At 41.6% G+C, this 14145-nt stretch overlaps 2 protein-coding genes across 2 annotated transcripts in view; both read left to right on the top strand.

The window, feature by feature from the left end:
• The window catches only part of nap1l1 (nucleosome assembly protein 1-like 1), a gene marked incomplete at its 5' end in the record, with an annotated part of 30499 nt that extends 21490 nt beyond the window's left edge, over positions 1-9009 (top strand). Inside the window, 5 exon segments of the mRNA XM_084049826.1 lie at positions 262-281; positions 521-643; positions 1114-1146; positions 1797-1847; positions 6842-9009. Of these exon segments, the coding sequence (XP_083905952.1) occupies positions 262-281; positions 521-643; positions 1114-1146; positions 1797-1847; positions 6842-6880 (266 nt within the window). The 3' untranslated portion in view covers positions 6881-9009.
• Positions 9010-10663: 1654 nt separating this feature from the next.
• Positions 10664-13822, top strand: phlda1 (pleckstrin homology-like domain, family A, member 1). The gene is made up of 2 exons (XM_084049913.1): positions 10664-11334; positions 12604-13822. The coding sequence occupies exon 1, from the start codon at positions 10846-10848 to the stop codon at positions 11302-11304; it is 459 nt and encodes a 152-aa protein (XP_083906039.1). The 5' UTR covers positions 10664-10845; the 3' UTR covers positions 11305-11334; positions 12604-13822.
• The last annotated feature ends 323 nt before the right edge of the window (positions 13823-14145 follow it).

Below are 14145 nucleotides of genomic sequence, written 5' to 3'. Positions count from 1 at the left end.
ACTGTATATGGTGTGTGTGATATGAAATTTAAGCTTACCCTAATCACAATAATCCCCGCATATATCGGTATCGGTTGGTATCGGTAATTAAGAGTTGGACAATATCGGTGTATCGGTTATCGGTAAAAAAGCCAATATCGGACAACCCTATTTATGATTATGTTGAGCTTTAGTTTGGGGAATTGACTGTACGAGCTGGGTTTTGTGTTGCATCTGCATGTATGGTTAACATATTTTACCTCATTTCTTGTCATTTTGCAGTCCCAGAAAGTGGAGAATTGGTAAGTAATTTTTCAAGCAAACTCTCAAGAATGGAGTAATTATCTAATGTGTACAGTTCTAGTGTTATTACCAGACATTATTTGTTTTAGTGACTATGCTTAATTTATGCTCCGTCGTATGACGGTGTCACACACATTTTGCTGCGCTCCACCAAGACAGTAGTGGCAGAGGAGCCTCAATAAGAGAGTAGTTTGGAAGAGTGCTGATCTAGAGACCTGGTGATTGTCACTTTCTGTAGGATGAGGACTCGGAGGCCATCCTGGCTGCAGATTTTGAGATCGGTCACTTCATCCGCGAGCGCATCGTTCCCAGAGCTGTGCTCTATTTCACAGGAGAGGCCATCGAGGATGATGATGACGATGTGAGTGTCTAGAAACAATTCAGCATTCTTTTTGACTGGCCCGTGTGTGTGTGTGTGTGTGTGTGTGTGTGTGTGTGTGTGTGTGTGTGTGTGTGTGTGTGTGTGTGTGTGTGTGTGTGTGTGTGTGTGTGTGTGTGTGTGTGTGTGTGTGTGTGTGTGTGTGTGTGTGTGTGTGTGTGTGTGTGTGTGTGTGTGTGTGTGTGTGTGTGTGTGTGTGTGTGTGTGTGTTTAGGGGTTATACATAAAATGTGACTTAGGTGTATGAGAAATCAAACCAGCTTAAACCATTGATACCTGGAACGCATCTGTGTCACTTTAGATCTCTTTGGCTATTTTTGAAAAAACGTGATTTTATTTTTATTTTTTAGGATTATTCTTTTTAGACGCGGCCTCAGGTCTTAATGGGTTAAACCACAGTTGTTCATTTGTAAGATGCGTCTCTCGCTAACCCTAAGTTTGTTTTGTTGTAGTACGATGAGGAAGGAGAGGAGGCTGATGATGAGGTAAGATTCATGATGATCGATTGTTGCCGTTAATGCAGTTAAAACGGCCAATTGAAACCACCACCTCCAGTTTTGTAAATTGGTGAATGTTTTTCCTGGCTGTAAAGGAACACAAAAGGGGTTGGCCATGGAGGAGGTGGTTGATGGTGGGGGCATAATCTTAAATTTGAAGTGTGTCTTGAGTCTTGAAAATGGAGACATAAAGTCCTTACATTTGATTCATCAAGAAAGGCATTTCAGGCCACATACACTACAAGGCATTCTTATGTTGCACAGAATTCTCAATATGATAGTTTACCTGAACAATATTTTTAAAAATCTTTATCATGTTGAAATGAAACTATGTCTCGAGACATTGCTTGCTCAATTCTGGAACAGACCATTTGTTATAAGGCATTTAAAATGTACTGTCCTTTTTCTTTTTTTTTATTGATGGTTTGCATAAGAATGTAGACTGACTATTAATAGACAGGATTATCTATTCAGTGTAATGAAGAAGACCCGCATCCAGTGTAGTTCACAGCTCATCACTTTAAAGTAGTGCAGAAAGGGATTTGTGGTGGTTTTACTAGTGTGCTAAATTCATCTAGCTCTCAAACAGTCTTTCAATTCAGTGGTCCAGCTGTTTAATGTCTCTCTCTGTCGTTCAGGAGGGCGAGGAAGAAGCTGATGAGGAAAACGATCCCGACTACGACCCCAAGGTAAGACGCCACTTAATCCACTCCATAGCCATATTCCACATTTAAAAAAAAACTCTTTTGAACAATGACTCGTCAAATTTCAACATACAGAATACAAACTGTTCTCATTTTGCACTGGGTTTTAATTTGCATCAGCTTTTCTTCCTTTTTGTGTCCTTGACAATCTTGATTTCTGGCTGACCAGACTACGAAATGAACCAGAATCAATTATAATCCTGTTATTTCAGTCTGTCTTGGTTTCACCATTGTATTTGGCTGTTAGTTGTGACACTGTTGCATGCTGTAATGCCTGCTAAGATGTCGACTCAATATTTCCACAATACACAATTGGAATATACTTTTGAAGAAAAGTTAGATAATATCCATAGAATATGTTTAAATCAACTTAATGGATTCATTCTGGAGGATACTTGCTCCTATGCTTTTGCCATGTTAAAGCTGCTTTTAAGATTAATGAATTAACACCAGCTCCATGAAAAGAAGTCTGGTTTTTCCACACATTATTTTTCTCTTTAAGGAATGCCTAAGGGTAGAATGAGCATGACCGCTTTGTTATGCTGTACAGTAGTGGTTCTCAACCTTTTCTGGATTTATTTGTGTTAACATTAAGTTCTTATTATCAGTATCACAAAACAAATTCAAAGTTGTAAAGAAAACATAAATCACTTTTATTTATGCATTTATATATAAGTTTTGTTATATTAACGTTGTATCATAATTCAGACCATAGTGTTTTTCCAATTAGTTGGGGGCCCACTTGCAATATCCTGACGGCCCACCATTGGGCCCCGGCCTACCGGTTGTGAACCAGTGCTGTACAGTATATTGACCAAAAAAACAACATCTTTGACATTCTGTATTCTTGCTTAATTTCCCCGAGTTCATTAATTGTATCTTCATCTCCAATCACTTGGGCACCCTTTGTGAGCTGCTCTTTAAATCTTTCCTCACTAGGTTTAAATGGTGTCTGTAGAAATAACCCTGTGCTGGTAGGTACAGCCTGTGAATTGTCTGCTTACTGCACAATAGGGCTGGGCAATATGGACAAAATCAAATGTCACCAAATATCACCGTATTTGTGACCAAATGCCTCCATCTATATTGTGACTGTATCGTTATTGTGACGATTATGTGTACATTATTTAAAAAACTATTAAAAAAATGTTCAGTAATATTACGAAGTATAAATGGGGCTGAAGTGATTTCGACCAGAGAATGTCATAATACAATATCTAAATTCCTAGACAATGTATCTAAATTCCTAGACAATGTATCTAGTCTAATATCACGATATTTATACAATATTGATATATTGCCCAGCCCTAGTGCAACCACCTTTCCTCCTCGCTCATTTTTGTTTTTGCCCCTCCTCTCATCTCCATCCCTGCACCTTCCGCCTCTCACCTACCCCACCTTCGACTGACTAACCTAGAGCATTGCTGGTTTTAGTTTTTGGATTGCCCTTTAACCTTTAGTGAGCTCTGCGTTATAGCACCTGTATCTGTTCTGTATGTTGAAGTTGGTCCAGTCCTTGTATCCAGTTTGAACGTGTCCCTCTCAAACGTGGACTAGAGTTCGATTTTCCTTTCATACGGAAAATCAATTGTCAGTCATTTAACTCTGCTTTGTTTATTTTGGATGTATATTTGTTTTGTTATGTTTTTCCAATCCATGTGAATGTCATTGTTCATCTTTCTATTATGTTTTCTTTTGATTTTCGTGTGCATTTATAAGTCTACCTCTGGGCCGATTGCTACCTCTCCCAGAGATATGGCTTTTTAGCACTGGGATGTCTGTACTGGAGGACTGTTGGCAGCTGTGACCCCTGGGGTATCCCCCAGGGGTCTATACTTGGTCCCCTCATTTTCCCCCCTCTACACCAAATCTCTTTGTTGAAAATAGCCAATCCACAAGCTGACGACACATTGCAAGCTTGTAGATCTGTTATTTTCGGTGGATGTTTGCCTATTTTCACAGAATGTTTACTCGTAGAGAGACTAAAGTAATTGAGTCACATTATGTGGAGAACAAAAACAATGCGACGCCAACCGGAACCCACCACTTTTTCCAAACCGTATCACTGGTGTCGAGTCGGTATGAAAGGCGGTTGTGCAGAACCCTTACCATCAGAATATTAACTTTTTCACACTCAAAAAAAGCAAACGTAATATCACGTGTACCTGTAATTGCATGTTAGTTCCAGATATTTCACATTTATTCCGCTGGCAGTCCCTCACAGTGCAATTGTACCTGAGAAAATGAAGCAGGCATTGGGAGTTTTCCTTTTTTTTTTTATTAAGCACTTAAAATCTGGTGTCCCAAGTTTTGCCATGTCACTATAGGCAAAGATTTATATTTTCAAAAATGCCAAATGGCAACGGAGAACATTTAAAAAAACCAGGCAAGACATCATTCATAGGTTAGCAAACAGCGCCATCTTGTGGAGAACCACTGACAACTCCTCATACTCTTCCTGGGCACTGTGGACCTCGGGCCAACTGACGAGTGTACTTGTCCATGGCAGTCAATGAGTTAATAAATATAATTGCTGATGTGATGTTACTTTCCAAAATCTCCTTGTATTGGGCGCTAGAACCCTTTCAGCATTCCAACAGAGCTACAAGGCGTGTCGCTAAAACAGACTATGCTTTTTATTATGCTTTGTTGTCTCTTGTATTTTTTTATTTTCGAGTGCTCATGGGAAGGGGACACCCACGAGAGAGAGAGAGAAAGAGAGGGAGGGAGAGAGAGAGAGAGAGATATACACACACTATATATGTATATATATATACACACACACACTCTGTAGGTGGTTTTCATGTAAACAGTGCTAGCATTCCTCTGTCAGGCTGATCATAAACACTCGCAAGCATCACGTTCAAAGGAAAATGTATTTTACCACCTGAGTCTTATTTTCTGATTATTTGCCATCATGCCTGTTGGTTATGATCTTTCACTCACCAGAGATTTTGGATACCACCACTAGACAGGTTTACAGTGGTGTCTATTGTACGGTGACCAGGCGTCCCGGTTTCAAACAGGGTGTTTAGAGTCCCAACTAATATCTGTAAATGCAGTATTTAAGGTATTACTTACTTCCAATGTAAATAGTGTAAGTACAATAGGCCGTTACTGCAAGTAGGAAGTAACTGCAATGCATTGGACCATTGCATTGGTAATAACTTAACTTTTCCCTCCCAAGTATTTTAGATAATTAGGTTAAATTGGAACGTGTTCTGTGGCCCAGTTACATGTTGTAAAGCTGTGTCTAGTGGTGGTGCTTTGGTGTTTCCTAAAATGTCTGCAATTATAAAGCATTATGGCAAATACTATGAAAATAAATGAGGCCCATGTTGTGTCATAAAATAAATATGGAGTTTTCCTTTAATGTAAAGAAGCAGCTATGAAGGTAACGTCATACTAATGGATCTGAATGTGTCATCGCCACATTCAGAGCTGTGTTGTGTACTGTACTCCCGTCACATTTGAAGTTGTCCTGTGCTTCTGGTCAATGTTTCCCAACCATGGTCCTCATGAGTCCACATCCTGTTCTTTTCCAGTCTTAAGAAGACGTTAAACCTTTACCCAGCAACCAAGATCTAAAGTCCCTGACACACTGAAAGCGTCATTGATGCGAGTCCGCCTGTTCACATCGCATGTTTAATTCAAGAATGGATACATGTTAAAAACTAGGTTACCTTCATGCATTTCTGCAACTCATGGATGGTCTGTGCCATACATGGGCAATATACGGCCTGAGGACCGAACCAGGCCCTTTGACCATCTAAATCTGATCCTCAAAGAAAAATAAAATTACCCCCCCCCAAAAGAAAATCTACATCTTAAAAGGCAGCATTATGTTAATGGTTTTGACGGAAATGTATTTACCATTTGAGTACATACCTGCATTCTATATTGCATCGTTTTGTACACAAATGTTTATAATGAGACGGTGAAACGGTCTGCCTTAAGTCCATATTTATAATGCATATTATACATGCAATATATTTGATGTGAGTGATACAGTAACGCTGTAAAAAAAAGTTGTCTACCAAATTCATGCAGTTTTAACATAATTCAGCACTTTGTGTTTCAAGTTTAAATCCAATAGTCCAATGTGTGGCCCTTAACTCACTTTCTCGAAGTAAGTATGGCTCCTTGGGAAAAAAATGCTGCCCATCCTGGTCTGGGCCACCCAGCTTGGTTTCAATAACTAAGCTCTGAAAGACGACCGGTTTTCTCCACTTGATGCCTCCAGTGTTTCTGCAGCCAAACAGCGTTTGACATGATGACAACATGTTTTCAGTGTGTCGAGGCCTTAACTCGTCCCTGATTATGACAACAGGTTATCGAACTCTGTAGCCATTTTGTTCTTGGGGCATGCTCGGGGAACCCCCAAAACTGATGCTTTTTCCTACCCTGACATATTCACACGGTCAGCAGGCTGAGGACCATGGTTAGGTCACTTTGAATGTGTTGCACAGTGGCTTGGCTTTTCATTGTTCCCTGTAGAGCCTGACTGATGCCAGATGTGTGTGTCCGATACGATTTTTGGAGTTATGGACCACCCATGTTTTGACCAAGTTAAAAGTTTATATTAAAGAACATTTAACTTGTATGCAAACAAATAACCTTTTGATGCATAAAAGCAAACCAAATGTATTAACACATTTTTGAAAAATAGCAGATCTACAAGCTTGGACTACATCGCAAAGCTTAGTGAGCTTGTAGATCTGCTACTTTTGACAATATTGAATCACTTGAAAATCTACTTTTTCTATAATGTCAAAAATAGGGATGCCAGGTTGAAAGTGGTTAAAAGAAATTGGGAAACATCGGATTCGCGGCATATTGCAATATATCATACAGACTGATGTATCACTTATCAGTCAGGCTCTAGTTCCCAGCTTTCTGTTTGACTGAGGTGAGTGTGTAAATGTGGATTGGTGTTCCTTGGCCAACACTCTATTCCGTATCTCTGTGGTCTCTTGCAGAAGGATGCAAACCCACCGGCCGAGTGCAAGCAGCAGTGAAACCTGCCCCTAACACCACCACCACACCACTCAACATCCCCCCGACGGCCTTGAGGATCAACTGCACTGTAACAGCTTCTCAAAAAATTTAAAAAATGATAATAAACACAAACCAAAAGAAAAGGAAAAAAAAAACATAGTTACTTACGCCTTATAATGTTTTGTATTTTTCTTGGTAGAAGAAATAATTTGAAGAAAAAAAGGTTTGAAGATTTTTGTTACAAAAACTCATGGTAATATACTGGGAGCTGTGGCTCGACATGCATAGTATTTTACTAGACCTATATGTTTTTTTTCTCCACTTCCTCTGTACAATAGTTAGACTGCAGAACCCCTCTCCCTTCAAAAAAAAGCATGACTGTTTTTTCCTCACTGCTAAACTAGTTTGGGTTCTCGTGAAGTCTTTTGTTGTATTTGCTCTTAGACAACAGCTGTGAATTAGACTGCAACGCGGCAACTTGAAATAAGCCCAATACATTACCCCCCCCCCCCACCCCCCTGCTACTAAGTTCCAGGTTAGTTGAAAAAGGTTTGAAAGTGAGTACTTTTCGTTGTTAGCAGGGTCTTTAGCACTTGTCACAGCAATGAAGTGTATTGGGTTGTAGAGAAGAGGGACCCAGATGTGTAAACGGTTGTATCCTGCAGTTCTGGCTAATCTAATCTGCCGTGTATGACATTTAGAGCTCTTTTGTTTTCTCTTTGGACCACCTCTATGCCATCATATTGAACTACTTTCCACTCTTGATACATTCCAGTAAGCAGACTGGCAGGCATGGGAAGGAAATAATTCCTCTTGAAGGGTCCGCCTATCCGGCTCAATGGGCCCCACTCTAAACGAAACAGAACCATGTGTTGGCGCTGCTAAACTGAGCAAGGATGAAGTCTGCCACTCCGTATTCCCCTTGCCTAATGTTGTCTTGACTTCATCAATCTGTGACGAGGTCACAACCCAACCACCCGCCCACCACCTCTGCCCCACGGCTTGTTGTGGCCCAGTCAGGACTCTCTCTTTAACATTCCAGAGAATTCTTTTTAGATGAGGTGACGAGACAGTTTTGAGGGCTGGCCAGTAGGGGGCCACCAAGCCCACTATCATGTTTGTTTGAGGCTTCTCTCACTGTAGGCCTGCAGTTGCGTTGACTGTTGTCTTTTCTATAGCACTTTGTACTACTGTGTGGTGTACCAGTGGTGTCTTCTCTGTGAACGGTTAGCTGTTCCCAAGTATTCCGTGTGCAAATCTCACAAGAGCAGCACTTTGTTTGACGGATCATGTAATCAAACGTGTCACACCTCTGGGCAGGGGAACCACCAATCCAACCACCCGCCCTCCCTGACCCGGTGGGGGTATTTTGACTTATACAGATCTGCTATTTTGGTGCGTGAAACCACATGCAACAAAATATATCAAGCCCTTAAGTGTGTTACCTTAACATGAGGGATCCACGTTTGGCCCCTTTGTAAAATCTTTGGTTAAGGAACAGACTCTGGTAGATGTAGCACAGCTAACTGATGAAGGGTCCAAATTGAAGCATCTGGTGTAGACATGAGTTTTTTGTTTTTAACCCCCTCAAAGCTCTTTTTATTGACTCATGAGACTGAAGTAAGACTGGGTGGCACATGGCACCGCCTCGGTCTGAACACCGAGTGCGTGTTTCACTTATATCACTGTGAAGGAACGGAGTCAAAATACAGTCTTCTCTGTGGTCATACCCCCCCCCACACACACACACCTTATTGTGTAGCCCACTCCTCTACCCAGCAGGCCACACTGAAGCATGTCAAGAGCAATACTTAAAAGTCGGGGAGGGGGGTTGGATTGTGAAGGAAGAGTAGCGAACCCCACCCACTGCATCCTTACGCCTTTTTAGTTGTATAACGTTCATGTCGGTTGTTTTGGACAGCATCATGTCCAGTGGCAGCCTCTCGCTGTCGCCCTAGTGGAGAGCCAGGGTACTTTACAAATTTGCTGGGAGACGGGAGAACTCAAATCCGTTTATTTTGGAAGGAAGGATGCAACAGGATTCTGTTCGGCTCCTTTTTAGAGCAGCTGTTGTCAAAGCAAAATGCTATGCTAAAAATACTAATGTACTCAATAACTGTTCGTGTATGAATAAATTGGTTCAACGTGGTTTCTGTTGTGGTGAATTGTTTTGATTGTGGTTAAAATTATTTAATATAAATTATAAGTGCCTGAGATTTATTTGATCTTGTATCTGATCAGCTAAGAATTTGTGGATAGAAATTTGCTCAGAACTTTATATTTGCTGTTGTGCTGTTGAGGTTCTGATTCATTTTAATCACGTTATCAATCTTTATTGAATAGCCTACTGAAAATGTCAAGTAGTGGTATAATTAATGAGGATCAATACTGCAAACTGAAGTGGTTTAATACTACTACTCAGTAGGCTACTCAACCTACAACTCATCCAAGCTGATTTATGATCCAAGCTGGCTCTGGGACGGGTATTCTAGTGGCCAAAGCTCTGTTCAGACCATAGATTTTCAGGTTTAAACCAACAGTCAGACATCACTTAATTCAGTCCAAAACAAAGGGCACTTCACTGCAACCACATCGACTGGAATCGCACTGTTCTAATCCCTAAGTAGGCTTTATATTACTTGCATAAGTAAGCAGTCATATAAATGTACTAGACAGGTTATATTATGTAATATTTATTGTATAAATAGTATGCATTATAGATGTGTGGCTCATAAGGCAACAGCAGTGGGGAGACGTCACAGACATGCATTCAAAATGCCATTTAGACCTGGAACACCTATATTATGTTATACCTTGGCTTTCAATCTGGGAACACCTTTGTGTAACATTAGCTTTTGAGATGTATATGTGTATGTATGTGTGTAACATTAGCTTTTGAGATGTATATGTGTATGTATGTGTGTAACATTAGCGTTTGAGATGTATATGTGTATGTATGTGAGCAACAACAAAAACAATCAAAATTTTCATTAAAATCTGAAGTTTTCCAGATAACTTAGGTCAGGATTTAGAAGGTGTTTTTAGAATCGGCCTCAGTTCTAGCGGGGTTTAAGTGGAGCAAAGTCATAATAATAACTCAGAATTGTGCATTATTGAAATGCCAATGTATCGATTTTTACAATACATCCTCCAGTTTCATACTTCCTATCCGTTGCCACTGACTGTCGGCTACTAACACGATGTAAAAACAATTCAACGTTAAGGAAAGGAGCCCCCGCTGTGACATTGAAAGGCCCTTCCACACACCGCAATGTAAATGTACAATGTTCAGTGTATGAAAGGGTAACCAGAACGCTCGCCCCAAAACACGCTCATCCCCATTTATTTCGCGGACCGCTCCCCCCAGCGGTTCTCGTATTCTTGTATTTGTTTTAGGCTTCTAAGAATAATATTTGAAATAAGTTTAGGGTTAGGCATAGTTTTATTGAGGTTAAGTTTAGGAATAATGTTAGGTTTAGGCATAGTTTTACTGAGGTTATGTTTAGGAATGAGGTTAGGTTTAGGCATAGTTTACTGAAGTTATGTTTAGGAATAAGGTTAGGTTAGGCATAGTTTACTGAGGTTACGTTTAGGAATACCAGGTGGCGACCGTTCCGAGGTTGCCGGATTTGCCCCTGGTCGAGCGTGTTTTGGGGCGAGCGTTTTGGTATCCTATGAAAGGCCCCGCTGACACATGAGCCCAATGGATGTCACACAGGGGGCGGTCCGCCGCTCCACAAAACCCCAATCAAAACGTGACGAGCAGCCACTCTAGTGTTGCCTGCTGCCAGCGGACAAACCTCCCAACGCTCTGCAGGAGAACACTTCACACGCTTCGGCTTCACTCAGTCACTGCACGCACACACACGCACGGCACACACACACCACCGCAGTGATCCTCCCCACAGCATCCGATGCCTTCACCTGGGCGAGGGGGAGGATAACAATCCAGAAGAAGAGCAGACCGGCGGGCGTTTACGAGAGGATGTTGGAAAACGGAGGCAAGATCTTCAAAGAGGGGCTCCTGGAGAAGCGGAGCGACGGTCTGCTGCAGCTGTGGAAGAAGAAGCACTGCGTCCTGACCGAGGACGGCGTGCTGCTGCTGCCGCCGAAGCAGCACGACCACCCGCACCATCAGCATCAGCACCACGGAGGAGGAGAGATCAAGATCAAGGAGCTGCACTTTGCCAACATGAAGACGGTGGACTGTGTCGAGAGGAAAGGGAAATACATCTACTTCACCGTTGTCATGATGGAGGGCAAGGAGATAGACTTCAGGTGCCCACAGGACGAGGGCTGGAACGCGGAGATCACCCTGCAGATGGTGCAGTACAAGAACAGACAGGCGATCCTGGCGGTTAAGTCGACGAGACAGAAGCAGCACCTGCTCGTGGTGCAGATCCCGGGGCAGAAAATGTCTCGCAGCTCGCCAAACGTTGCGTGACACCGCTGCTTTGGACATTCGCCATTTGCGGTAAGCCATCCAGTAACCGGAAGGCTCGCCCCAAAACACGCTCGCCCCCATTTATTTCGTGGACCGCTCGCCCCCAGTGGTTCTTGTATTCGTGTATTTGTTTCACTGGATAAGGATAAGATTAGAAACAAGTTTAGGGTTAGGTATAGTTTTACTGAGGTTAAGTTTAGGAATAAAGTTAGATTTTGGCACTCTTTTACTGAGGTTACATTTAGGCATAAGGTTAGGTTTTGACACAGTTTTACTGAGGTTACGTTTAGGAACAAGGTTAGGTTTAAGCATAGTTGCCTATACTGAGGTTACGTTTAGGATAAGGTTAGGTTTAGACATAGATATTTAGGAATACCAGGTGGCGACCGTTCCGAGGTCGCCGGATTTGCCCCGGGGCGACTGTGTTTTGGGGCGAGTGTTTTGGTATTTGCGGTAAGACATCCGACATGGATCTCTCTCTCGGCGGCTTTCTTGGGCCCACTTTATCCTCACAGAGGTGAAAATCCCCCCACGAGAAAATCGCTTGGATATACATTCCCTGGCACCGTTTGATCTTTGACGAGGCTCAGGGTTCTCTCGTTACCCAAAACACGGCTTTACGCACGGTGTTGATGGGGGAACGGCTTAAAGGCAGATAAGATGTCATTGATTTCATTCTTCCTATATTATGCATTCATACATGTGTAATCTACAACGAAAGACGAATGCATAAGTAGCCTACATATTTAAATTTAGACTTTTGATCGAATCAAACCTTTGTTGACTAATTGAATGTAGTGTGATCCCAAATTATGCACCAGGGCGCACAAAGTTATTACATGCACACTTCAAATGCTGTCAGTCGAAATTTCCCATGTTGCTTGCTCTCCAGATGTAATAGACCCTATTCGCTCACTAGCTTATAACCAGTGAACCCCCAGCATCCTTATTGAGGGGAAAGCTTTCACAGAAAATAGCAGATCGACAAGCTATTTTCAGCAAAAAGCTTTCCCCACAATAACCGAAAACTGAAAAGACACTAGCATAGTGCCTGGCCCCTGAGGGACTGTGGTCACCCATATGGGTTTTAAGTGGTTAAGTAGGCTACATGACATAACACACTAGTGGCTGCACTAGTAGCAACCCTGTAATGTTGGTGTGATGAGGTAACATTGTTAACATAACGTTAGTGGTGCTTTCCTGTCGTAGCTCCTATGTAATGCAATCGATGTGTTGGAGACTTCATGTGCTTGGTTGGTCTTGTCCTTCAGTCAGTGTTAATTGATTGTACATCCACAGGCCAATTGGACATTCAGCAGGAGGATCCACGTTGAACCCGGCTGTATCTCCCCCCGTCGTGTCACAACCAAGAACCATCTACCAGGAAACACCTCTTCCATTTTTAGTGATTTCCAGAGATCAGCATCCTTCGCCTCGATTCCCTTTTTTCAATATAGACTTCTTCAAGAAAACTAAACAAAAACACAAACAGACTGATGTACAAAGCATGAGAAAACCCTTGTATTTCGACGTGCAATGGTATATCTCTTATTTATTAGATGTGTATATATTTTTTATCAAGGTGTTATGTCATTGATGATGAATGTACAGTATGGTTGTTAAATGGAAGTATATGCTTGGAGGTTCATATCCTATGTTATAAAACAAATTCCATTGGAAATAAGCCTAGTGATAATGTAGTTACTCATTTCAGTCACATCCATACGATTATATAATTTCCTTTTGAGAGAAATGTGTCCTTAAAACACATTGTTATCATTCTTCAATTGAACCAAAGACTCATACATTTTTCCTCTATTGTGTAGTGTTTAAACTGTGCAGATATGATGGAATACCCAAATGAGCTATAGCCCTATGTATTTTATTTGATTGCTTGATTGATTTATAGCTGCAGTATATCATCTCAATTTTTCAATTGTGTATACCAACAACCAGAGTTGGGGTATGTAGACTATTTCTTTTGCTTTTGTTTTGAGTCTTAAATCTGTGAAAGTTCCATGTGGAGCATTTTTTGTCTTTCTCCAGCTCTTCTGAGCTGAAACGAACCAAGTCAGCTTGGAGAGGAAGAATGTGAAGAATGGATGTGTGAGATGATTCCCCTAAATGTGGTGATACACAGGCAACCTTCTGGCCATCTCTGACGGGAGTCAGTGTAAAAAAAACGGTATTATTCAGTATTATTTGCATATATGGAAATATCTTCCTGTAAGCATTAGAAAAGTGGCTGATGCTCTGGCACATGTTGTTTCCCCTGTCTGGATGTGCAGCCCATCTGCAGGGCCCCTACAACTCGGCCAGTGTATAACCACCCTATCACATGTCTCCATGTCATCGTCACCGCACAAGCAGAGTGATAGCTGTGCCCTTTATTGACTACAACTGGAGCAATGCTTCTCTGAACACATGCCTCAATGCTGCCATCATCCCTCATACTCAGTTCTAGCTGTGCCCTTTACAGCCACTCTGTCCAGTTGATTGTTTGAATGTGTGAGATCTATTTTCATACCTCTGAAAATATACATTCCATTTCAAATGAACAGTGCCTCATGTGATTTCTCTAAAAAGCTCTCGCAACAGCAGCTTATAGTCAAGAGACTTGCAGTTCATATATCTGTCGTTTTAACCACTTAAACCCTATAATATAGGGAACTCCACTCAATGAAGTATATAGGGCCTATGTACTTCATTGAGTAGAGTTCCGACCACAGCTCTATACTAAGTCCACTCCTTTTTTCCCCCCTCTACACCAAATATATTCGCCGATATTAGCTACACGCTCACTGTGATTTTGTAGAATAGAATGGGGATGCTAGGGTTCAT

This window comes from Gymnoscopelus microlampas (assembly GCF_963454915.1).
Source record: "Gymnoscopelus microlampas genome assembly, chromosome: 23".
Taxonomy (NCBI): Eukaryota; Metazoa; Chordata; class Actinopteri; order Myctophiformes; family Myctophidae; genus Gymnoscopelus; species Gymnoscopelus microlampas.
Note: the sequence above shows the minus strand (reverse complement) of the source record. Positions and strands in the feature narration are given on the sequence as shown.